At 37.5% G+C, this 27,587-nt stretch overlaps 1 protein-coding gene across 1 annotated transcript; it reads right to left on the minus strand.

Annotated features, from left to right (window-relative positions):
- Positions 1 to 718: 718 nt before the first annotated feature.
- On the minus strand, positions 719 to 27,574 carry SLC4A1AP (solute carrier family 4 member 1 adaptor protein). Its single transcript, XM_079110297.1, has 14 exons — positions 26,764 to 27,574; positions 23,958 to 24,153; positions 22,889 to 23,011; positions 21,397 to 21,457; positions 20,914 to 21,053; positions 18,636 to 18,796; positions 17,846 to 17,915; positions 17,288 to 17,474; positions 12,450 to 12,561; positions 9,555 to 9,792; positions 7,308 to 7,394; positions 6,270 to 6,337; positions 4,828 to 4,897; positions 719 to 3,294 (listed from the first exon to the last, which is right to left on the minus strand). Exons 1-14 carry the CDS (start codon positions 27,430 to 27,432, stop codon positions 3,245 to 3,247), a joined length of 2,232 nt encoding a protein of 743 aa, XP_078966423.1. The 5' UTR covers positions 27,433 to 27,574; the 3' UTR covers positions 719 to 3,244.
- Between the last annotated feature and the right edge of the window lie 13 nt (positions 27,575 to 27,587).

Consider the following 27,587-nt stretch of genomic DNA (forward strand, 5'->3'; position numbering starts at 1 on the left):
AACCACATCACTCAACCTTGGTCATTCTACTTTTAAAAATATTGCTAGGATCCACATCTCTTTCTTTCTGGAACTCCATTGAATTCAAGTCATCATAATCTCTCAGCTGGACTGCTGCCACTGGCTCTTAACTGGTCCCCCTGAGTCCTCTTGCCTTTTTTCACACTTTCTCCACATGTAGCTTGAGTTTGGAGAACTCAAGTTTCAGAATTCTTGTCCATGACAGGTGAGCAGACACACCCCACTTGCAGGTAACTATTGTGTTCCTGTAATGACCAAGTATTTTTTTCTCATGACTAAATAACCTTACTTTTGTTTCTGAAAAAAGGAGACTGATGACTGTGGAACCAACCTAGATGTCCTTCAATTGATGAATGGATAAAGAAACTGTGGTATATATATACAATGGAATACTACTCAGCCATAAAAAATGATAAAATTATGGCATTTGCAGGCAAATGGATGAAATTGGAGAATATCATGCTAGGTGAGATAGGCCAATCTGAAAAATCCAAAAGATGAATGATCTCACTGTTAAGTGGATGATGACACATAATGGGAGGGTGGGAGGGGGCAAGAATGGAGGAAGGAGGGACTATACAGAGGGAAAAGAGGGGTGGGAGGGCTGGGGGGGGGAAGGAAAAAATAACAGAATGAATCAAACATCATTACCCTATGTAAATGTATGATTAAGCAAATGGTATGCTGTTACTCCATGTACACACAGAAACAACATGTATCCCATTTGTTTACAATAAAAATAAATAAAAAATAAATAAATAAATAAATAAAAAAGAAGACTGGCTTACTTTAACTTCTGGTAACCATAAATGGCAACCCATATAGTTCAGGAAGAGATAATTGGTATTTTGAATACAAATCTTCCAAATATGCACAAACTGGGACATACTTTTTAAAAAAGATATAGAGGAACATCTTGAACAATAAAAAGAGTCAGAAGATGAGTCAGTCTAGACTGGGGGGGTCTGCCAACTATAGCCTGTGGGCCAAATCCAGTCTGCCAGTTGTTTTTATAAATAAACACTTACTAGAAAAAAGTCACACTCACTCATATATTGTTAACACTACTTACAAGTGTACTACAAGAGCAGAGCTGAGCTGAGTAGCCGCAACAAATCATATGGCTTACGAAATCTAAAATACCTGGCCCTTACCAGAAAAAAACTGACTGCAGAAAAACAATACCCTGGAGGTTTGTCACCCTGGGTTTTACATCAGTCATGCGGGGTTCTTGTAGAAGGGGTCACCTCAGGGATTCTTCTTCAATTAGTCTGTGGTTAAGATCCAAGTACTGTTAACTATAAACTTTTAAATTTCTCCTGAGTTGCTGAGATTACAGGTGTGCACCACCATGCCTGGCTTGTGTCCCCTTGTTTAATAATGAATACTAACATCTATAAAGTCCTGTAAAGTAAATCAACCTCCATTATCTCATTTGATTCTTAAGTACATCTGAGGTTCCAGGAGCAGGAAGCACCGCTAACCCTGCTTGAGATGACAGAATTGAGACTCAGAGAATTGAGTCCTATTCCCAGTCTCCTATTTAGTAAAAGGTAGCCAAGACACATGTGGAGGTCTTTTAAATCAAGTCCACTGGCCACTAGTGTTAACTGTACAAATTATATATTTAGATTTTATTTTGGTACGTGGAATCCCACTTGCTTTCAGTGTCTGAAGACAAGGAAACATACCTACTGTTCCCAGAACCTTAGAAATCTGCCCTCCTATAGAAGGCTATGCTCTGTGGAGTTCCTGGGATTCCTCAAGGTCAATGTGAGGAGAGGATGTGTGTGCACAGCTCCAATCCCTGTGCCTTCACTTCACACACAGCAGATATATTTTTACCTGTTCAAATAGTAGGGTCACACATATGTGTTTGAATAGAGTTTCATATATGAAGACCACTGGTGTGGCTCAGATCTCTGTCCACTATTTTGATCCAAGATGATATGAACACTGCCCCCAAATTCCTGCGACTTCTTACATCATCAACCAGTTCTCCCGTGTTGGTCTGAATGAAGCCCAAGGTAAGTTTCTCAGAGTACCAACACTCTCTTTTGAGAGATGAAGGACTTACTTTTAGTAGACCAGAACTTCCCACTTTTGCCATGGTAACTGAAGTGGCTCATTACTGCTTCCTACCCACTACTGTATATACTGTGCAATCCACTGAAGGAAAGTACCAGTCTCATTCACTCTCTAGTTTGGCCATAGCACTTCTCCCCAAGTATGTCTGCCTTAAGCCTAACCCAAATGCTCTACACCTTGATGCATCCCTTCACTTTCCCACTTTCCTAACTATGGAAGTGAGGCATAAATCATGCAGAAAAAGGGTGGAGTAAGACATCTTCTTAAACTTCTTTCTGTTTCCAAAGAGGAAGGAACTTTTATTTCCCTCTTCACAAAGGGAAACACATTCACCTTTTCATTCTATGACAGTATTTGCATTCTTCCATAAGAGCAGAATGACTGATTAGTCAGAGCATGCATTTCAAAGGGTTTTTATCAGACTGGGGCGTGAGTATACGAGGTAGTGTTATGGCTAACCATATCCTGGTAAGTCAGGGTCTGTTCTCAATTGTGGAGGGAGGATTAGAGTTGGAGGCAGTAGGAAACCACTGTCAATCTAGATTTAGTTCTACGAATGACAAGGATATCTAGAGTCACATCCATGGAATATGCTCATATTTCAAGTTATCTGAGGAAGCAACATTAGTAAATCCTATAGCCTAACTGCCAGAAGTAGCCTAGTGCTCAGGAAAGCACAATCCTCCACCGTTTCTTGTTTTTTCTTTTTAAGTTGTGTTACTGGGAATAGGACCCAAGGCCGCAAGCATGCTAGACAAGCTATACCTCTAACTCACAGTCCCAAAGTCTAAAACCAAAGAGGCTATGATTTTAAATCAATATTAGGGCATCTTTGTCTTCTCTTTATGTAATAAAATCATGTCCCTCACTTCATTATTTCTCAAAATAGATGGTTCCCTTTTTATATATATACATAAATACTTTTAAACATAAATACCCAAATCAGAAGAATTGGATGAGCAAATAAATTCAGGAAACCAGATAAATTCAGGAAACCAAAAACATGGAAGAAAAGCGGGGGTCACCAGATTTTACATATGATCATCTGAACTTCTCTGGCCATTGAACTCCATATATTATTCCAAATATTCTATTTCACATGGTCCACAGGTCTTCTTCTGGAACTCTGAAGTAATCAATAGCCGTACTTGTCGTTAAGATGGGTTCTGCCATCTCCACTTTGGCCTATATCAAAATATAAAAAAGAAATTTACTCTTCCAAAGTCAAGAGGGAAAAGATATCCAGATATTTGTAGGCCAAAATTAAAATAAATACGGAGGTTTCTTTCATGACAGAAATTTTACTTTTTGGATACAATTTTGGAATGTAGTCCTTTTTTCATATCAACCCTAACATTTATTAGGAGGTAAGCAAACATTTCTAGTAACTAAACTTCTACTAATTACTAGTATCTTAGAAACACCATCCATAAAAAAGTAACATGTAATGAGCATATGAAGAAATAAGCATTTAATATATTGCCCTAGATATATATGTATGAACACAAAATTGGTACAGTCTTTGCAGAATGCAATTTAAAATATCTTAAAAATAGCTTTGATCCAGTATGTTAACCTTTATTAGTTTTTTCTATAAATGGACCTCTATACTTCACATATTATATATATTACACAATTACATACATTAGTGGTTACTTTTGCAGAGTTATTTGTAAACACAAAAGACTGGAAACAGAGTAAATATCCACTAGGAAACTTTTAAATACATAAAGGTATAATCACACAATAAAAAAAATGTAAAAAGAAAATTATAAATCTGTAAGTAATTATGGAAGGACCTCTATAGAGCGCTAAGCACAAAATAGCAAGGAATAGAAGAAGCTTCCATTTGTGTAAAGTGGTGAAATATGTGTTTTTTTGTTTTGTTTTGTTTTTAAATATTTAGTTGTAGATGGCCACGATATCTTTATTTTATTTTTATGTGATGCTGAGAATCGAACCCAGTGCCTTGTACAAGCAAGGCAAGCACTCTACCACTGAGCCACAACCCCAGGCCCCAAAATATGTGTTTTATTGTCTATATAGGTCTTTTATTTAATATACAGGAATAAGAAACTGATAATATTTAGTTGTCTTTAGAGGAAAAAAATGAGTAGCTGAGGCATGGTCTAAAGACTTTTGGTTTTCTATTAATTTAATAAAGAAAATTTAAAATATATGCAAAATAAATAGAAAAATATAATAAACCCCCATGTACCCCTCCATCCAGTTTTAACAATATGGTCAATATGTGGTCAATCCTGCTTTATCTCTTACTCCTTCCCTACCTTCTCTGGATTATTTTAAGGTAAATCCCAGATGTCATTCCATCTATAAACACTTCTGTATATTTCTCTAGAATATAAGGACTTTTCCCCCGAAAACAACTTGACATCATTCACACTTCAAAAAATCAGCAATAATTTCTTAGTATCTTACTATTAAATATCCAGCTAGTGTTCAAAATTATCTGGCTGGCTTATAATTTTTAAAACTGTTGCTTGTTAGAGTAAGAATCCAAACAGGGTGCACAGATTATATTTTGTTGATATGCCTCTTCAGATCTTTAAATCTACCTGTTCTCACAGAAGGGAAACCTTTCACTATATACTCTTGTAACTTATTCTGAACCTTAAACATGTATGACCTATTCAAATATATAAAGAAATCTAATTGAAAAGGAAAAGAAAACTTTAAAAAATATTAAAAAATATATACCTTCAGGTGGGACCCACACACAGTAGTCTGGGTCATCTTCAGGATATTTGGAAGAAAGTGTAGGAGGAAACTGCAAAGAAAAGATGAACTATTTTACTCAAAAGAATTTTAACTCTAAGAATTACTGTCCTTACATTTGCCTGTCAGAAAACAAAAACTAAGCACAGTTTCCACTAATGATGTGGACATTAATAAACACTGTCTCTCTAAATCTTGATTTTTTTTCCTCATAAAGTCTCAACGAGCTGACCTTTCATTAGTGAGAGTGATGTCATGCTTTTTAAAAGTGGAAGTAAACACATGGCAGATATAAATGCTTAATGAAATAACTTCCAGGGAGAGAAATCTGGCATTTGCATTTTAACCTAAGCATAGAAAAGAGTTAACAGAGCAAGACTGACTGCTGTTCTTTGAAAGCCTGTTTGCAAGACTGGTCTTTGTCTGTGTCTGGGAACTTGAGTTTCTGGAGGATTATGACTACTACCCTAACTGATAAGGGTGGTTTATCGGGCCTCTACTGTACAAACAATGTGGTTTATGCTGAATACCTGTTTTCTTTCTGGGAGTCCAGATTTGTGGAACATGCCAACCAGGGAATGCCTATGTGATACATTCCCAACAAAAATAGCACAGAGTCTCTACCAAGCTTCTCTAGTTAGCAACATTTCACAATTATCACAACTTACTGCTAGAGGAATTAAGCATGCCCTATGTGCCTCCACTGGAAGAGGACCCTTCAAAGTTTTCACGTGGTTTACCCCAGATTCCACCCTAAGCCTTTCCTGTTGCTGATTGTACCTGGTATCATTTTGCTGTTAGGAGATCATAGCTGTAAGTGCAACCATATGCTGAGTCCTGTGAGACCTCCTATGAATTACCAGGGGGGAGTCTTGGGGCCTGTCAACACAACCCAGCAATTGCACTTCTGGGAATTTAGCATATCCATACGAAATTATGTATTAATAAGGTTATTCACTATAGCACTGGTGTAATGAAAGACTCGACACAGCCAAGTGTCCATCTGTAGGGAACTGACAAAATAGGGAATATCCATGCAGTAAGAAGCTCTTGATATTGATAATGATTTCCATGATAGTTAAAAAAAATTAAGATACAGAATGAAGTTCATTTATATTTCTTGTGTAATAAAAGGAGGAAAAGAGCATGTTATTCAAATGTCTTTGTATGGCATGTTAGGATACAAAGAAATATCCACAAGTTAGTATAAAAGAGGTAGCATGTGTGTGAGCAGTTATAGGGAACAGGGTGGATAGAGACAAGAATAGAGAATTCAAAAATAAAAATTAAAGAGTTCAGATTTCTAGGACAGGGGACTAAGGCTGTTGGGAACTCTGTTAAGTTAGTCTCCAAAGAGTCATACTCCTAGATGTGGTCTATGACAAGAGCATTCATTTCAACTTTCAGAGAAGAAAAGTACTTACCTTGCCTGGATCAAGAGCTTTCTTTTTCTTTAATTCATCTCTGCTTTTCTCATATTCATTCTCTGGTGCTAATTTAAAGGGAAAAAAATGGTAATAACTATTTTCTGAAAATGTAATAGGAGAACTCCTCCTAAGAGAGTGATACAATTACTGAAGAAAACATTAATGACAATCACTACTGTAAAAACTATTGAGAATTTTTCATTCACCGATATCCATAATTTTTAAACAAGGCTATTCTGCAAACTTAAGTATGATGAGGAGGATGAGGCTATTTTTATTATTCTACATTTTAACCATTATAAGTAAAACCAGAGAAAAGCAGCCCCTCTTTTTCATTTTTATACCAGGGATTGAACCCAGGGGTGCTTAAAACTTGAGACACATATCCAGACCTTTTTTATATTTTAGTTAGAGACAGGTTTCACCAAGTTGCACAGAGCCTCACTAAGTTGTTGAGGTTGACTTTAAACTCCTAATCCACCTGCCTCAGTCTTCCAAGCTGCTGGGGTTACAGGTGTGTACCACTGCACCCAGCAAGCAGTCCCTCTTTACTAGGCTCATTGTGCCTCTACTATACAAATAATGTGGTTAATGCTGAACACCTACTTTCTTTCTGGGAGTATGGATTTTGGGCATATGCAAGGCCCAACATATGTCTGTGATCAATTCCCAACAAAAATCCTCAGCACTGTCAACCTTTCAAGCAATTTATTTTAATAGATCTGGAATCATTTCCATGGTAGGACATACTTGACTGGGAGATGTAAAATTGGGAAGGGCTTTATATGTCCAGAGGGAAGCATCAAGACATTAGGTACTTTGTGAGGCAGGGGGAAGAGGAGTAAAAGGCAAATGGTATGGCACCAAACACAAACCTTTTATACACTCCAATTTCATCCAGGGCCCTGGTGGTTGCACCTACCTAGTGTCTATGGCCATTCTCTGTGCTGCCTTAGGGTCAGCTGCCAACTCCTCCTTTTAAAGGCAGGTGGCACCCAAGTACAGAGAGGCAATGGAGTCTGCTATACTACTTACCTGATGGTTCTTTGCATGATGAAGATGTTTCATTAATCTCTTGATAATCTTTATTCTGTTCCATGTGGCTGACTTGAGACATGTTTTCTATAAAAAGCAGTACCAAAGTCCATTGTTATTATTTAATTCATGGTGAAAAGGCCAAAAAAAAAACAAAAACAAAAACAAAGAGAATCTGTGCCTATAATGATCATCTAGTTTTATCATCATCAGCTTCAACTAACTTTAATGAGGTTTCCAATGAATGTATCTCTAGACATCTTATAGAGAACCAATTTTCCACTTTAAAAAATCTAGCCAACTATGAAGTAAACTTATTGGCAATACTTACCAAAAGCCTTAAAAAGTAAGGCTAGTGACCTAGAATTGGTACTCGCAGGAACATATTTTTTTAAAAAATCAGAGTCAAGCACCAAGATTTATTATTTATAGTATTTACAATAGCAAACATTAAGTAATTTATATGTTTAATAAGTAAAAGTGAATACATTTTTGACACATTCATGTAATGCCCCACCCCTAAGTAAAAAAACAACATTTAAAAATGAACAATTCAAGATAGGTGCTGTGGCACACACTTGCAATCCCAGTGACTCCAGAGGCTGAGGCAGGAGAATTTCCCCTGCCTCAAGGAATTTGCAAGTGCAAAGCTAATCTCTGCAATTCAGTGAGGCCCTTTCTCAAAATAAAAAATAAAAAAAGGGCTGGGGATATGGCTCAGCAGTTAAGCACTTCTGGGTTTAATCCCTGGAACAAAAACAACGACAACAAAAAACTAAATAAAAAACATTTTAAGGGAAAAAAATGGGCTATAAAGTAGCATGTAAAGCCAGGCATAGTGGTGCCCTGTAATCCTAGAGGCTTGGGATGCTGAGACAGGAGGATTGAGAGTTCAAAGCTAGCTTCAGCAAAAGTAAGGTGCTAAGCAACTCAGTGAGATCCTGAATCTAAATAAAATACAAAATAGGGCTCAGGATGTGGTTCGGTGGTTGAGTGCCCAAGTTCAATCTCTTATACCCTCCCCCACTGCCCCGAAAAAAGTATGTAAAATAGGATCCTCATGCTGTAAAAACTAATAAAGTAGAGGAAAAAAGGCCTAGAATAATCCCTCAGCAGTCATGGATTTACTAATTTAAACTTATAAACTAGGTTTTAAAACTTGTGCCATTTTCATACACAGATATACTTTGGTCCCTAAACAAAAAATATAATACTTCCTGCTCCCCTTCCTGCTGGTATGGCCCAAAGACCAGGCTCAGGGGAAAAAACAAAAAACAAAAAACACTACATATAAGTAACTTTTTTAAAAGGCAGAAATTTTGCCAACAATTAAACAGAGAAGGCAAATAGGTAAGGAAACAGTCACTTTTCTGTTCCTCAGACACAAGTGAAGGTGACTCAATAGGAGGGCTGCAATCCAGGCCTAGTGTTGTAAGTAGACCTGTGTAGTCTGTCAGAAGTAGATATGTACACATCCCCACACACATTTAACACTAGTGTTTATTTTTCCCCACATTCTCTATTTTCTACTCTTGGCTAAGCAGTTGGCAACCTGCAGGAAAATAACTCCTGCAGTTAATAAGAGATAAGAGGGCACTAAAAGATAAACAGTAGAGATAAGATTTGGGGAGATTTCTTTTCTCTTCTTTGGACTTTTATGTCTAAAATTTCTAAAATGAATACATATTCTTTTCATAATCACAAAAATTATTTTCAAGTCAATCAATTCCCTCTTTCAACATTTTTCATTAAATCTTTTCTCAAGTGGGTGAGTACCTTGTGCCAGATTCTCTGTTAGATATTACAAACAAAAAGATGACTAAGGCATGATTGTTCTTGAGAACTTTAGTCCATTAGGTACAATTAGGCTTAGCCTCTATTTAGAGGTGGGGAGAAAAATGAGTAAGGGGAGACTTATGCTGAGACCACCTAATCAGGCCCCACCACCCACACTACTTCCCTGTCCTTCACCTCTACAGTGGCATCAGTTCAGGATCATTCCTCAACTGTGACATCAGATTCAAGATTTCAATCCTCTATCATTCTGGAACAAACTGGAAAAACCTCCCTTTAAAATGCAATGGAATAATTAATTACTGGCAGTCAAAGGAAGAAAACTACATTTCTTTACTACAGAGCCCATGTCTGACATATATAAAGTCCAAATGCATAGACAAGAACTGGCTTTCCTATCCACAAGTAATGCAACTGTCTCTCTGAATAGCACCAGGAAGAGAAAGGTATTACCATGGCTTTTTGTTTCTTCAGAACGTGTGAGATCTATGGGAGCGCTCATTTCCTGCACTACTGTTTCTGGCTCTAGCCCCTGTGGCAGCCTGCTGCTTCCATCCTCCATTTTCTCTTCATGCTCCTCCTTTTCTTTTTCTTCTTCTTCATCCTCTTCTTCCTCCTCCTCTTCTACTTCAGGCTCATCCTTCATTCTCATTAGAGCTGGAGGAAGTTCTGGACGTTTGGGGGGCAACTTCTATGAGGGAAATAAAACCACAAACGAGTAGTTCTACATAATGATAAAAAAGAGAAATTTCTTCAACGAGGTTAAACTAAATGCACAGAATGTCTAACCTCTATAGGTTGATAAATCCTGCAAAAGCAGGCTGGAAGTAGAACTTTCACATGAAGTTGTGCCCATCTATGGACCCTTAACGAGTATGTTTATTAGTTTATAGGATCAAAGATTTTTAGTGCTGGGGTGTAACTCAATGATAGGAGTGCTTGCCTAGCATGCGCAAGGCCCAGGATTTGATCCCCAGCACTGTGGGGTGGGGTAGGGTGGCGAGAGGACAGGACAAAAATTATTAAATACCAAACACTTGAAAGGGCTTGGAGAGAACAAAAACATTTATTTCAGGTAAACAACAGCTGTAGGAATTCTGTTCTATTTGACCTCTTAATAGTAAAGGCATAGTAGCACAGATTATTTGTAAATGGGTCAGAAAAAGGGTTAAAACATGCAATGAGTCAGAAAAAGGGTTAAAATATGCTGTTGGTGTAGTAAAATCATAGTAGATCCTTAAGTTGATGCTGCCTTTTGCTTAGGTAAGTTTATGTGTTGTGTGATGTTGACTGTTTTCAGGGGAGCTGAATTAGGAGCATGATACACTAGATGCCTTGCAGTAATGAACCAGTGTGAGTAATAAAGCAGACCCAGGTGAAGTACGAAGGGTAAAAAAAAAAAAAAAAAAAAATAGTGAAGGACCCTAATTTATTACAAAATCTTCTAGGGAGTAAATCAGACACACATTCCCAAGAAAGAAGTCATCTGTACTGTTTTTTTCATTTTAGACTTAATGTAATTTCAAGGAAACAGGACTTATAAAACAGTAAGCCATCCTGAAGAAAAGAAAGACATTTATTTAAGCATAAAGGCATATATATTTTTTAAGACAGTGTTTTGCTATTTCACCCAGGCTAACCTTGAACTCCTGGGTTCCTGGTGATCCTCCTGCCTTAAACTCCTAAGTAGCTTGGACTATAGGTGTATGCCACCATGCCCATAAAACACATTTGAATCAAGGTCTTCCAATAAAATCATTTATTAGAAAAATTTGATCATATTTGTGGAACAGAGGTTTCAAAATACACCTTGGTTATATCTTTTTTTAACTATAGAACTTAGTTCTATAATCTTCTAAGAAAGGCATTTTAGGAAAGCATTTTTCTTCTATTTAATACATAAATACTACCCCTGTCCCAAAGTCTCCAGATCTTAGATAAACCACATAACTCATTCAGTACATAGCTGAGACTTCAGATCTCTGCCACCAGAGGGCGGAATATCCTAACACAAGGTGTTAATGGGCTGAATCCTCCCCACCTCCATTTCCTGCAAATTCATGTTTGAGGTTCCAATTTCCAATACCTAAGAATGTGACTGTATTTAAAAATAATAAAAGAGGCATTAAGGACAGGGCCCTAAGTCCATATGTCTGGTATCATTAGAAGATATACCAGAAGTGCAAATGCACAGAGGGACTATCAAGTGAAAGGGCAGCAAGAGGGCAACCATCTGCAAGCCAAAGAAGAAACCAACTCTGTCAGCACCTTGATCTTAAGTCTTTCAGCATCTGGAACTGATAAAATAAATTATTGTGGTTTAAGCCATCCAATCTGTGGTATTTTGTTATAGCAGTCCTAGCAAACTAATACAGAAGATTCAGTTCTTTAGAGTGATAAAAATCTTTTAAAAGCTAAATCTAAAAATATGAATATATGTAAAGCAAAAACAACCATCCATCAGTGGGCATTATAGAAGAGTAGAGGGGGCTGGGGAGATAGCTGTGTCGGTAGAGTGCTTGCCTTGTAAGCACAAGGCCCTGGGTTCAATCCCCAGCACCCCAAAAAAAAAAAAAAAAAAAAAGAGTAGAAAGATCATAAAACTCAAGAGACAGAAGAACTGGATCTAATTGCCTGCTAATTTAATAATGATGGTGTTATATGATATTTTGCCTGTTTTTTTCTTCTTTAAGACACAAGTTGTAAGGTATTGGAAGGATTAAATCAAGTATGAAAAATCATAAGGCAGACGCAAGTGTATACGCTATGTTACTAATAAATGTTATTTGCATGTGACATCAGGTTAAAAGCATTTAACTGAGTTAGATGTGGTAGTGCACACCTGTTATTCCAGGTACTTGGAAGTTTGGGGCAGGAGGATCACAAATTCAAGGTTAGCATGGGCAACTTAGCAAGGACACTGTCTCAAAATAAAATTAAAAAGAAAAGAGCTGGGGATTTAGCTCAGAGGTTGAGTGCTTGCCTAGCATGTGCAAGGCCCTGGCTCCAATCCCTAATACTGCCCCTCACCACCGACCCCCTAAAAAAGCATTCGGTGCAGGAGATCTATTTCTAAACCCAAGATTCATTTGAATTTAATACACTGGTTGAATTTACAAATCAGTTACTTTCAGATTGGTATGAATCAACTTGCCAATTCTTTTTACTCTAAGCTGAACAGAGAAAAGCTAACAAGCAAATTCTGGGAAAGAAATGACTTATCAAACCTACAGCTCTTTTTAACAACACTATGTAATGAGTCATCTGCACTTGCAAAAGAAAGAAAAATTAGCTCAGAGATAACTCACCAGCTAAAAGTTTAACACTGTACCTTGAATCATGACTTACCCCTACTGTTCCAGTTTTTAACTTGAATTTGCTTCCTCCTTTCATGGCACCAAAGAGAGGCAATGTAAGTTTCTTAGCTTTGTTTTCTGTATCTGTACTCTGACTTTCAGTCCTAGGATGAAAGAACAAGAACAAGTATACATAACTATTCTGGTGAGTCCAAGATTTTATCTATAAATACTGTAACAGGGACAAAGAAACTTCGGGTAAAACAAAAATGACTACAAATGAGTATCTGAGCATACAACAATAAGAAGGAGGTATTCAGGCAAGCAGAGTTTGAATGGACAATGATGTTGCTGATTATCATAAACAGAACTATTAAGGGCAAGATGAGACTGCTTCCTTAGTCTAATAATTTACAACATGCTACATGACTTTATATTCATAAAATGATGACTACGGTACAAAGGTCACTGGTAAAGGAGAATACATACATAAGCATGACCCCATCTCCATTAAGTGGCAGGAGATGGATCTATGGTATGAAACCCTATTTCCACCAATCTCTGAAGAATGCCTTATTTATCCAGAGTTCACACTTAACCATAACCATGTACCATGGCTCTGAGCAAAGACATTTAAAAAAAAAGTATGTGCATAGGTGGGGGGTGGGTAGGATAGCTTAAATAGTTAAAATATACTGCAACTGTTAAGGTTATCAATATTCTAATTGGCTAGAGATGGTTATAAAAGTTAAGCCCATTAGGGCAAAGTTGAAAAAGAATAAAAAAAGAAGAGATAGCAGAAATTAGAAGGAAGAGAACAGCAAAAACAAAAAGTTGACAGTTGACAAGACACTGAACTTACCAGAATAGCAAAGGTGACAATAAGAAGTAGGCAGAGGCAATAATTAGAAGATGGTATGAAGAGACAGAAGAAAGTAGGTGGAGGTCATAAAGGCAATGAGGAGATGGCATATGGAAACAGAGGAAAACTTAAAAGAACCATACTAGCCCAGGGAAGAAAGCCCTATGCTGCCTTCACCTGGAACATGGGATATCTCTGCAAACTAGAGTATGAGGACAGGACAAGACTGACACTCCTAGACTCTAGTTACCTATATGAGGAACTGACCCCCCTGGCCCATTCTGAAGCTCACTTGCTGCCATCTTTGATCTAAGTCTTGTCCCCTTCCCTAGTGGCACTCTTGGGGCCCAGCGACCTTTTCCCCTATCAGAGTCAGAACCCATTCCCTTGCTAAGACCACCGGAAAAATCCTGCCTGCCTGGCCCTAAAATACCCTCTGCCAAATCACAATCCTTCACACCCCTCTCCATAGGCCTCATAGAGAAAGGTAGTAACACAGATATTTTCCTACTACATTAAACAGATGACCTTTACTAGCTACATTAAATACTGGGCTGGCCTGGAGGATATGCGAAGACTGGCCCAAAGGAAGTGAAAAAGCAGAAGAGGATCATAACCAGGATTGCTTGGAGGATAGATAAGGCTGGGAGGCAGAATTAGGTAGAAAGTTTGGAAATTCAACTCCGAAGAGAGAAGTGGAGGGAGAAGTTAGAGAACACCTAAGCCAGTACCCAAGAAGGGAAAGGAAGTCAGACAACCACACAGACCAACAACAGGAGTGGAGGCTCCAGAGGATGCAGAAACATGTCTTCTAGCTCAGAACACCCAAGGAGCTGACTTAACAAGTTAAAGGATGACGGAGGTGAAATTAAACTCATAGTAATTTGTTTACTCTGGATATGTCTCCTGAGTTCTTACTTTTTCTCCACAAAAACAATGTTATGAATAGTTGCAAGGCACAACAGAAATAGTAAAACTTAAGACAGTTATAACAATAATATATGTATGTCAGCACTTTAATTGCTATCCATTTAATTTTTGTATTATTATCTCCAATTTATAGATTAAAAAAAAGTGATGACCAAATAAATTTCATAACTTGCCTCAAAATGCCCAAAAGGTAATTGCTCACCATCAGTAATTAGGTAATTTAAATGTCATATGGGCCAGGTGCATGCCTATAATTATAATTATGGCACAGGCCTATAATCCCATCAGCTCAGGAGGCTGAGGCAGGAGGATTAAAAGTTCAAAGCCAGCCTCAGGAACAGCAAGGCACTAAGCAACTCAGTGAGACCCTGTCTCTAAATAAAATACAAAACAGGTTTGGGAATGTGGCCCAGTGAGTTCAATCCCTAGTACAAAAAAAAAAAAAAAGTCATATGGGTCAACTGGACAACATTTGTGGATTTAGGAATCACTACCCAGTAGTCCCCCCTTATCCTCAGCAGAAGCCTGAATCCATGGATAGCACCAAGTTCTCTATATATTTTCTACTATTCATACTTTCACAAATGTATTGCCTTTCCATCTTTGTATGTGTGTGTATGTTACCAGAGACTGAACCAGGGCTTCATGCATGCTAGGAAAGCATTCTACCACTGAGCTACATCCCTGGCCCTTTTTATTTTATTTTGAGACCATAACCTCTCAAGTAGCTGGGATTATAAGTTTGTGTCATAGCACCTGGCTTGAGAAGGCACCCTTTAATATCTAGATATTCATATATAATGCCCCCAGCATCAAGTTACATGTTTTATACACAGGGATGAGGGATGTAGTAAGTGTTTACTGATTATTTGAAGTAGTGTCCGATAGAACTTTCTGGAAATGTTCTACATTGCACTATCCAATACAATAGACACCAGCCACATGTGGCTATTGAGCACCTGAAATGTGGCTAGTGTAACTGAAGAACTGAATATTTTATTTAGAGAAATTTTAGCCAGGTACAGTGGTCCATGCCTATATACCCACCAACTTGGGAGGCCGAAGCAGGATGATTACAAATTTGAAGCTAACCTCAGCAACTTAGTGAGACCCTGTCTCAAAATTAAAAAATGTGCTAGGGGTTTGGGGCTATAGCTCAATGGCAGAGAACTTGCCTAGCACGTGTAAGGCACTGGGTTCAATCCTCAGCACCACATAAAAAATAAACAAATAATATAAAGGCATTCTATCCATCTATAATTGCCAAAAAAATAAAATAAATGGGCTGAGGATGTAGCTCAGTGGTAAAGCACCCCTGAGTTCAAGTCCAGTATTAAAAACAAACAAACAAACACAACAACAACAAAAACCAGAAAAAGAAGAAAAAAGAAATTTTAGCTTTAATAGTACAAGTACCTACTGGGTGCTATATTGGTATCCCTCTTAATTTCCTTAATGAGGACAACAAGCTACTGCAGACATTGACTGCTAATCGTCCATACTTGCACCTTTCTCAGAATTCCTGTGAATTCCCACTAACTGTGGTAAATCAAAGGTTGGATGGGGGTAAAAAAGGCCAAGCTCCTGGTCTCTAAGACATCTATCATGCCATTACAGCATATGATATTATATGCTCTTGCAACTACATCTTTGCCCAGCTTCTTCCCCTGTCTATCTTGCTCCGTCACTCCTATAAAAATTTCTCCTAAGAGTACTGCCTCAGTAAATCATTTGCAGACAAATATCCATCTCAGTCTGTTTTTAGAGAACCTAACCTAAACAGATCATACATATACCCACGCAATGGCTTACTTATACATTCTTTCTCTACCACAGACAATCCTTGTACATACATTGTCCCGTTACTGACAATGTTCCCACATTCTACATAAATAGTTGCCTATTTTTTTTTATAGCTACATGATACTTATTATATATCTATCTTATAGTTTATTTAGCCCATTCCCTTTGATAAACATTTAGATAGTTTCTCATCTTTTACTACTATAAATAATGCTGCAACATATATTGTTCATTTCCTAAGAATGTGAGGGACAAAGTTCTAGAAATAATAATTACATCTAATAATAATTAGTAATTTAAACTAGTAATAGTTAGATCAAAGGTCATATGTGTTTGTAATCAGAATAGAAACTGCCAATTTGCCCTATGGAGGGAATGTCACAATTTGTCTTTTAACAAAATAATAATTTGCCTTTCAATAAATGCCTTTTTGTCATAGCCTCATTCATAGTGTATTATAATATACATGAATTTTTGTGAATTTCATGGATAAAATATGTGTTACATTTGTATTTCTCTTACAATGAGTAAGGCTGAACATATTTTCATACAGTTAGGAATAATTTGTATTTCTTTTTCTGAGGCCCATTGGTTGATATCCTTTCCCTATTTTTCTCTTGGGTTGTTGGTTATCTACTTATTATTCATAGTTTTTTGCTACTTTGGTTGTTTTTGTTTTCCAGTACAAGGGATTGAACCCAGGGGCTTGGGCATGCTAGGCAACTGCTCTACCACTGAGCTACATCCCCACATCTCCAGGCCTCCTCCCCCTACTTTTTTTTTTATTTTTTTAATTTTGAAACTGGGTCTCACTAAATTGCCCAGGCTGACCTCAAACTTGCACTTCTCCTATCTCAGTCTCTCAAATACGGATTACAGGTGTGCATTACTGAGTAAGGCTCACAGGTCTTATATTTTAGAAAAACTAGTTTCTATATATGTCATTTTTAGGAAAAGTTTTATTGTGTACTATAAGGTGAAGTAAAAAACTTTAGACCCTTCAAGGAACCAGTAATCTCATACTTTCCTCTGAAAATCCTCCAGCAGTCTATAGTTCACAAAGGAAACCTGTGTTAAAGGTTTTCTGTGCTGGGCTGGGATGTGGCTTAGTGGGAGCATATATCTAGTATGCATGAGATTCTAGGTTCAAACCCCAGCACAGTTAAAAAAAAAAAAAAAAAAAAAAAAAAGGATTTCTATAATTATAATAATTATCTAAGAGGATAAAAGGAAAATTCAGTGTTATATATACTACCATGCTTATTTAAAATTCCAAACAGCAACAGATTACTTACTTTTTTAGCTCTGGAATCGCTGCTGGCTTTACAATTTTTATTAACCCTTTAAGCCTCTGTTGTTCTTTCCTCAGTTCAAAAGTTCTTAGATGAAGTTTCTTCCTGGACACACCATCTAATGCGCTCCCTGATTTCATTTCTGACATGAATGCATCTAAAGAATCCTGAGATGGGGATTCTGACAGAGCTGTCCAAGAAAGGAATAATTATGTTTATTAGCAGATTACCCCATAACTTATAAATTCAGCCAAAGTTTCCACAGAGAAGTAATCTGTATAAAGCTAGTCAGAGAACATCACTAATATTAGGATTAAGGAAACAGGTTATAGCTGTGTGACCTTGGAAAGTGATTTTGTCTCACTGGGTTTCATTCTACTGAACTGTTAAATAAAAAGAGATTAAGCCAAATGATTCATAATTTTCTTTCTAGCTCCAATATGCTATATTGCTCCTCAGAAAACCTCCATATTCTACATGTTATTAACCAAGGTGGCCCCAGGGCCTAGCACAATGCACTAGATATATTAGGTGCTCAATAATATTTGATGACAGTCTTACCTTTGCTTGAGGACTTGAGCCTCTCAGAAATTTCAGAGAGTTCCCTTTCAGCATCATTTAACTTTGCAACCTGTAACATCCAGATCAACAGGTTTAATAAATGTTTTCCCTCTTTCCAACTGTTTACCATCCTCCTATATTCACCATTGTTACTACAAGTTGTAAGAGGATTAACTCAGAAGTCCAGAAAAATCTGCTCCTATGGAGTTAACACTTTTCATTCATTTAATTCTAGCAGAATTTATTTCTGAATTAAAGAATGCAGAATTAAATAGAATGAGTAACTCAGACTTTACCTCAAAGGAAGCACTCAAGGCATTTGTTTTCACTGATGAATCAAAAGAACAGATGGATGTTTTAAGCTCTGAATACTAACACAGTGTTAAATGCATGCCACCTTATGATAACTTCATGAACAACATACTCTTCCAGACTGACCCTATACTATACTTCCCCAAATGCCTTTGATTCCTCAAGACTGTCAGAGTCCTTAAGTCAATTCCACCTTGGATGCCCCAATTTGGAACTTTTTCTTTTCGAGGAATATCATATTCAAACAATGTTCATTAATGGATTAATATCATCCTGGAGCAAAGTTTCTAGCAATAAGTCATATTTGTCTTTTCAGCACCTTGGATAAGACTAATTGTTATCATTAAATTTACAGATTACAGATTTTAATACTACTTTAAAAAATTATAATTATCACAAAACAAATTTATATAATGTATTATTTGATTAAAACAAAAACAACCAACTTACCACAGCTAATTGTATAAGTAAAACTTACCAGTGATTCAAAGGTCTCTGGCTTCTCATCAATCTTCCCAGCCTTCTTCATTCGGTTAAGACGCTTCTTCTCCACCAGGCCAGTGCGATCAAGGAATGTATCATCATCACTATCATAAAAGTCTTCATCTTCCCAGTTCTTGGCTTTCCTTTTCCGAGACACTAGAGGTGCAAAAAATGAAAGAATGATAATGAATAATAATAATGAAATAAATTTGACAAAAAGAAGGCAAGCAGCTTTAAAGAGAATTTCCATAAGCTGCCAACCCACATAAAAAAACAAAGGGCTAAACCTTGAAAATGTTATGCTAAGTAAAATAAGTCAGACACAAAAGGACATTTATTGCATGATTCCATTTATACAAGGTACCTAAAGTAGTCATATTCATACAGGGAAAAAAACAGAATGGTAGTTCTCAGGGTTCTGGAGAGGAAGAAGAACAGAGTTAATGTTTACTGGGTATAGTTGCAAAAAAGAGTAATTAAAAAGTTCTGAGATAACCGTGGCAATGGTTGCACAACAATGTGAATATACATAATGCCACTGAATTATATACTTAAAATGGTATATTTTATGTTGTGTGTTTGTATATATACATACATACACACTTTTTTTCTTTTTTGGCAGGGAATTGAACCTAGGACCTTGCACATAGGAGGCAAATACTCTACCACTGAGTTATAGCCCTATTGTGTACCTTTTACAACAATAAAAAATTAAAACAAATGGCCAGTTTACTGAGCAAAAGGTTCCTAAAAGTCAGTGAATAAAAAAGGAAAAAGATAAATGAGAAAAAGACCACTAAAACAAGGGAATAAGCCAAGAAACATGAGAATCAAGAAACAGAAAATCCAATCCTAGAGAAAGGGAAAAGAGATACTCAAAGATGATAGCAAGTCAAGTCTCAGGTGACACTATTGCAGTAGATATAGAAAGCAATAAGTTCTAAAGGCTAAAAGGAGAGTAGTACTCTTCAGAAGGAATGTCTCCAAAAAATAATCAGAATTGATAATGTGATTGAACAAAGTGAAAAAATATATTGAAAGCCTACGGAAAAGTATGAGAATGGGCAAGAAGTTAAAAAAAAAAAAAAAATGGAGAAAAAACACAAGTATTACCTTTAGGGAAAACAAAAAGGAAACAAAACTGTTGAGCTGTGACTGATATTTGTATCAGCATAATCAAATAAATATTAAATAATTAAATGGAGTCAAAAAGTAATGTCTAAAATAAATGACTCAAAATAACACACCATATTCTTATTTCTTAGACATGTGGGTATTTTTAAGTGCCAGAATAAATAACTGAAAGCATTGAAACACTCCAAGGATGACAAGTGAACAAGATTAGGGGCAAGGAACAGGTACATTTTATTGTAATCGTTCTGACAGATTAAAGTTAGCCACAGTTACTAGGCAATGGTAAAAATCTATTTTGGAATATTTGAAAATACAGACCTCGGGGGCAAGGGAAAAAATAACAGAATGAATCAAACAACATTACTCTATGTAAATTTATGATTACACAAATGGTATGCCTTTGCGCCATGTACAAACAGAGAAACAACATGTATCCCATTTGTTTACAATAAAAAAAAAAAAAAAAAGAAAATACAGACCTCATAGTAAATGATTATATAGCTAGCATTCCCCCCCACACATTTTTTTGGTACTGGGGATTGAATCCAGAGACTCTTTACCACTGAGCTACATCCCCAGTCCTTTTTATTTTTAATTTTAAGACAGGGTCTCACTAAATTACTAAGGGCCTTGATAAATTGTTAAGGCTGGCCTCAAACTTGTGATTCTCCTGTCTCAGTCTCCCAAGTTGCTGGGATTACAGGAGTGTGCCATAGCACGCAGCTAGCCACTTCTTTAAAAAATGATTTTTGTATTATCAATACAAAAGAAAGTCACAAAAAAGCTTAAGTAACAAGATTGCATTGGTGATGAGTGTGTAAATCTTGTTAAAGAATTAAGTTCTAATTTTTTTTTTCCATAGTGCTGGATATCAAACCCAGGGCTTTGCACATGCTAGGTAAGCACTCTATCATTGAGTTATATCTTCAGTACCAGGATCTAGTTCTAAACACATGATTCTCTATGGTTGGGAGAACATAAATGATAGCTACCTTAGGATACTGAGATAGGAAATTTTTTCTTTTTGCTTCAAAACATTCTACACAATTTACATATTCCTCCTATAAAGAGATTTAATTGCCTTTTAAGTTTTCCTTCTTTTTCTTTTTAAAAGAAAAAAATGATTCCTATATGCTGACCTGCTTCCTGTCGCAGCAATCCCAAAGTATCAAGGATCCGGCAAGCTTCCAGTGAGCACTGAATCATTGCTTCTTTTTTCTTTCCTGAGTGAATGGCCTCAGCCACCAGTTGTTTCCCAGTTGAATCATCCACAGGTAATCTGCATTGGTTTAGAGGGAATTATAGCACAATACTAATCTCCTGCTTCATATGAAAACAATTAATATGCTGTGATGACAGTCATGTTTTTTAGATGGCTTTTCAATCTCTCAATTAATTTTGTTCTATCTTGCTAAGACTGGACTTAAAGTTTTTTCCTTCTACCTTTTACTAATCTCACCCCACCTTCTAATATCATAAGCATAATTATATTATCAAGGTCCAAATTTAGGAATAGTCTAAAATTAAGGCTAAAAGTATTCTATCAACTGTTATCTACAACCATAAATTAACCTGAAATTGGTCATTTTCCAGAAACAGACATTACTAAGAAAAGAACATACCTCACCCTGCAGAGCCAAGTGCTATGTCCCTGTTCATCAAATTCATATTCTAATTCTTCTCCTGTGGAACAAAGACAATACAATTTTAAAAAACAGGATCTGAAAATAAGTGGTTGATATAATAAGAAAAGAGAATAAAGGTTAAATGAGGACACCAACTTTCCACATCACACTGAATACTAAATTTGAATACATCTTACTTCTCATTCCTAGGGACTATCATCTGATAATAAAACTAGAATGAGTATGATACAGAGGAAAGAAAACTCATATCCAAACAATCAACTCAGGCTAGTGGGGTGGGCAACTTAGGAAGACTACATGCTCAGCATATGCAAGGCCCTGGGTTCAATCCCCAGCACTACTAAAAATCAAAACAAAACAAACCAACTCTCCATACAGTTTTGTTCACTCCATTGTAGTTTTCACATTTTCTATAAGTTGTAGATTTAAGTTTTTTTGTTGAAGTTCATTTTTAGAAGCATAAATATTAAGTGTAGAAAGCAACCAGTTTCTCTCTCTTCTCACACACACACACACACACACACACACAAGTGTGCGCGCACATACACGTGATTACATATCACATTATTGGAATTCAATCCATTGCAGATCCTCAGAGGGGGAAAAAAACTGTGTTCTGAACATGTAAACTTGTTCTTCTTGTCATTATTCCTTAAACAATGTAGTATAACAAGCATTTACATTGCATTAGATATTATAAGTATCTAGAGATAATATAAAGTACATGGGAGGCTGGGCATAAGTTATATGCAAATACTATGCCACTTGTACCACTGAATTTTGGTATCCTGATGGGGAGGAGAATCAATCCCCTGAAGATACTCAGGAATGACTCTTTATACATATACCCAATACATAAATATATATAGATGTTCTCTTTTTTTAAAATTTTTTGTTGTAGATGAACATGATACCTTCATTCTATTTATTTTTATGTGTTGTTGAGTATTGAACCCAGTGCCTCACACATGCTAGGCAAGCACTCTACCACTGAGCCACAGTCCCCACCCCAGATATTCTCTTAAAGTACCTCTACTGAAACAATCCTCTGTGGAAACATTTTTAATCACATAATGTTGAAATCCATATTAAGAACTGTAAAGAGCAGGTGCATTAGGAACAAAAAATTATAAGAAATTTGTTCAATTTCCCTATCAACAAAGTCCAGGATCTTTTAAGAATGAAATGAGTCAAGAAAAAAAAAAGATGGGAAGAAAAGCTAACAAGATTTTTTAATTATTTTCAAAATAAACCTGGGACTGGGGGTAAAGCACTTGCCTAGCATGTATGAAGTCCTGGGATCAATCTCCAGCATCACAAACCAACCGACCAACCAACAAACCAACCAAAAGTAAGATGAAGCAACTGACTAAAGGGCAAGAACCAAACAAGGAAAACAGTAAATAAAATGCAGCATTTCTAAGTCTGAGGTTCATTTTACTTTTGGAGTCAGACACTGTTTACATACCTTCTCGGTCAAAGAAACCTTGGAGAGCCTTTTTTGGATCCTTTATATAAAAGGCTTCCCTTTCCTGCTGAAACTCTAAGACAATGGGATTCTCGTCTGCCTCATCCTCTACAGCATCTTCTCCTGCAGGATATAAGAAAGAATGGAAAAATTATGAGACATGAGAGGACACTGTCTGAATGATACTCACTATACTTTGAGGCTGTACAAAGATAGAGTTATACGTGATAAAAAGAAAGATACTTGGGGGTGGGAGTGAAACAGTTACAAAACCAGTACTATGAGTATCTTCAGATTTCCTAGATTATATGACAAGCCAAAGCTTGTTTCCATGGCACTTAATTTTTATTTTTTCCATCACTTATTTTAAAGGCCAAATATACCTACCCCACTTTGGAACAAAAATTTGAATTCCTCAGTCTGGCATTCTCTTTCTCTCATACTCAGGTCTAATACTTTGTCTCTAACATAATTTCTTAATACTTCTCATATCTATCAAATAAGCTGGTAAACTCATTACTCCCTTAAAATCCTCAGTCCCTACCCTGAGTACCAAGTCTAACACTCAGATTCATAGGAACTACTTTTCCTTTCCTTCAAATTCTAGCTCAAAACCCTTCTGCTTATAAAGTCTCCCAATCCCCAGTAAGGGAGTGGGACGGGGGAAGGGTAGACATATATCCATAGTGCCTGTGATTTAATCTTTTTTTGTGGTTGGTACTGGGGATTGAACTTAGGGGCACTTAACCACTGAGCCACATTTATGAGCCCTAGCCTTTTTATGTATTTTATTTAGAGACAGGGTCTCATGAGTTGCTTAGCTCACATTTGCTGAGGCTGGCTTTGAACTCTCAATCCTCCTGCCACAGCCTCCCTAGCTGGAATTACAGGTGTGAGCCACCATGCCTGGCTAACCTAATCTTTTTTTTAACATCAGTAAAGTTAATGGCTCTAGCTGGGATTTGCGTACCTTGTGTGCAAATTGCCCTATTTCAAAGAGTCATGAAAAGTCACATGGTAAACCAGCAACTGAAAATAGTAACCTCAGGCAGAAATTTTAATTTCTTACCCATTCCCCAGGTACAACCCATTTCATCATCTTGGCCACTAGCATTCCTCTTCCTTTCTGTGTTATCCAGTTCCTCTTCTTCATCAGAATCGTCTCCTAGCATCTTCTTCTCCAACAACATTTGTTGCTGCTTGCGTAGTTCCTTCAATTGTGTTACTGTTAGCTCAGATTCTGCCTCTCGGTCTTCTTCTGGTCCCTGATCAACCACACCAAAACAAAAACAAACAAAACAAACTTTTAAAGTTCAGGAATATTCACAATAGCCTCGAAAAAAATAAAATACTTGAGAATCAATCTCACAAAAGAGGTGAAAGACCTCTACAATGAGAACTATACAACACTAAAGAAAGAAATTAAAGAACACCTTAGAAGATGGAAAGATCTTCCATGTTCTTGGATAGGAAGAATTAATATTGTCAAAATGGCCATACTACCTAAAGTGCTATACAAATTCAATGCAATTCCAATTAAAATCCCAATGACATACCTTACAGAAATAGAGCAAGCAATTATGAAATTCATCTGGAAGAATAAGAAACCCAGAATAGCTAAAGCAATCCTTAGCAGGAAGAGTGAAACAGGGGGTATTGCAATACCAGATCTTCAACTCTACTACAAAGCAATAGTAACAAAAACGGCATGATATTGGTACCAAAATAGAAAGGTAGATCAATGGTATAGAATAGAGGACACGGACACAAACCCAAATAAATACAATTTTCTCATACTAGACAAAGGTGCCAAAAATATGCAATGGAGAAAAGATAGCCTCTTCAACAAATGGTGCTGGGAGAATTGGAAATCCATATGCAACAGAATGAAACTAAACCCATTATCTCTCACCATGCACGAAACTAAACTCAAAATGGATTAAGGACCTCGGAATCAGACCAGAGACCCTGCAGATTACAGAAGAAAAAGTAGGTCCAAATCTTCACCTTGTTGGTCTAGGATCAGACTTCCTTAACAGGACTCCCATAGCACAAGAAATAAAAGCTAGAATCAACCACTGGGATAGATTCAAACTAAAAAGCTTTCTCTCAGCAAAGGAAACTATCAGCAATGCGAAGAAAGAGCCTACAGAATGGGAGAATATCTTTGCCAATCATACTTCAGATAGAGCACTAATCTCCAGAATCTATAAAGAACTCAAAAAACTTTACTCCAAGAATTCAAATAATCCAGTCGACAAATGGGCTAAGGAAATGAATAGACACTTCACAGAAGAAGATCTACAAGCAATCAACAAACATATGGAAAAATGTTCAACATCTCTAGTAATAAGAGAAATGCAAATCAAAACCACCCTAAGATTCCATCTCACCCCAATTAGAATGGCGATTATCAAGAATACGAGCAACAACAGGTGTTGGCGAGGATGTGGGGAGAAAGGTACACTCATACATTGCTGGTGGGGCTGCAAATTAGTGCAGCCACTCTGGAAAGCAGTGTGGAGATTCCTTAGAAAACTTGGAATGGACCCGCCATTTGACTCAGCTATCCCACTCCTTGGCCTATACCCAAAGGACTTAAAATCAGCATACTACAGAGACACAGCCACATCAATGTTCATAGCTGCTCAATTCACAATAGCCAGACTGTGGAACCAACCTAGATGCCCTTCAATTGATGAGTGGATAAAGAAACTGTGGTATATATATACAATGGAATATTACTCAGCCATAAAGAATGATAAAATTATGGCATTTGCAGGCAAATGGATGAAATTGGAGAATATCATGCTAAGTGAGATAAGCCAATCTCAAAAAGCCAAAGGACGAATGATATCGCTAATAAGTGGAGGATGACACATAATGGGGGGGAGGGAAGGGTTAGTGTTAGGGTTAGAGTTAGGGTTAGGGAGGGGGGCAAGTATGGAGGAAGGAAGTACTGTATAGAGGGTAAAGAGGGGTGGGAGGGGTGGGGGGAAGGGAAAAAATAACAATGAATCAAACAACATTACTCTATGTAAATTTATGATTACACAAATGGTATGCCTTTACGCCATGTACAAACAGAGAAACAACATGTATCCCATTTGTTTACAATAAAAAAAAAAAAAGAATCATGAACTAAACTCAGGAAGAATCAAAGGCAGTCTATATGAAGCTACTTGGACATTCAGATTATTCTACTTTTAAGAAAACCGATATTTCTGTTGTCTACAAGAGTTCTTCCACACTGAATTTTTTAAAATATTAAGACTTTCTGCCTTTATATATGTTAATGGATTTGTCTATTGTGGATGTATTAGCCGATAACAAGGAATCTCATTTTAAGAATTAGGTTCTAAAATTGGTACTTATATTAAATGTATGCACAATATGACTCCACTATATACAATGTTCTCTGGATTTGTGTTGGTGAGGCATAATTTCTGTAAAATCCAGGGATTGTCAGGCTTTGTTAATTATTTGCCATAATTATTGGTTATAATTGTGGGTTTTTCCTAATGTATGAAACCTTCCTTCTGACAAATGACATATCTATGAGTGTGGACCCTTGGGGACATATTTGTATTATCTGATCCTTTTCCCCCTATAGTTTAGAGGCAGAGGGTAAATAAATGAAGCATATTTGATCAATTAATAAAATTCTTTGAATAAAAAAAAAAGTTCAGGAATATGAGAATTATTTTCAGAAATAACACAATATGTTCAGAGGTCTGGACGTAAGAGTTCAGACTGATTCCTCCACTTTTGTCATTGCTGATTGGGAGAATCCCCTTCCTCAACTAAAACTTAAGAAGCTCAAGATCCCAGCATGGTTAAGTCTTCAGATTTCAATTTTAGGGTTTTCTACTTACCTGCAGGATAAAGAGCCGGGTGCTACCACCAAAGCGGAAAACGTGTCCGACGTGGACCCGACAATAGGTGCGGGGAGGGATTCGAGTTTTGTTGAGGAATGTGCCATGGGTACTTCCCAGATCGTAGAGGTAGAAGCCTTGCCCGTGGCCGTCGCATTCTCCGTCCGGGTCGGAAGCCCTGTGTTGGAGCACCGCGTGGTACCGAGACACCGAAGGGTGCTCCAGGCACATGTCGCAGCTAGACAGCCTCCCGAAAAGGTAGCAACTCGTCCCTTTTAAGCTACGGGTGCCCAGGATGGTGCCGCCCTTCAGCGTCTCTAGACTATAGGGGCCCGTGGCTGGGCTACCCCACGGCGGCTCTCGGTACTGGGGTGCTCGAGCCGGGCCGCCAAGGGAAGAAACCGCGGTGGGGGGACGCAGCTGCTCGTCCTGAACACTCCTATTCTCCCCGCTGTCCCGCCGAAGAGGCGGGACGTCAGGCTCTCCGGAGTCGGGGTCGGGGTCCCGCAGCTCCGTGGGCCATTCCCTTTTTACCTCTTCGGGGTTTGCGGGACTGGCGGTCGGAGCCTTACTCCGCACTGCCGGGGTCGCCGGCAGGGTTGGCTTCTTAAAGTCGCCACTCGGTTCTTGCGACACTGGAGGATCTGACAGAGAAGGAATATCTGCCATCCTTAACCGGGTGCAGTGTGGAAATATGTTCCTAGGAATCCTCACCCCTCGCTCTCTACGTTCCTGACCATGGCTCCCTTTTCCCAACTCCAAGCCATTTCTCTGGGCAGGGGTGATTCAGTTGCTCCTTCAAGTCCCAGAGTGTAAAGGGTTGC

This window comes from Sciurus vulgaris (assembly GCF_902686455.1).
Source record: "Sciurus vulgaris genome assembly, chromosome: 14".
NCBI classification, from domain to species: Eukaryota; Metazoa; Chordata; class Mammalia; order Rodentia; family Sciuridae; genus Sciurus; species Sciurus vulgaris.

Excerpts from the sequence above, each read along its gene's own strand:
- SLC4A1AP (XM_079110297.1), bottom strand. The coding sequence starts at position 27,432 with ATGGCAGATATTCCTTCTCTGTCAGATCCTCCAGTGTCGCAAGAACCG. Across the intron at positions 23,012-23,957 it reads GGGTTGTACCTGGGGAATGG|GAGAAGATGCTGTAGAGGAT; the intron begins GTAAGAAATTAA and ends TATATCCTGCAG. Across the intron at positions 7,395-9,554 it reads TGAAGAAACAAAAAGCCATG|AAAACATGTCTCAAGTCAGC; the intron begins GTAATACCTTTC and ends TGCTTTTTATAG.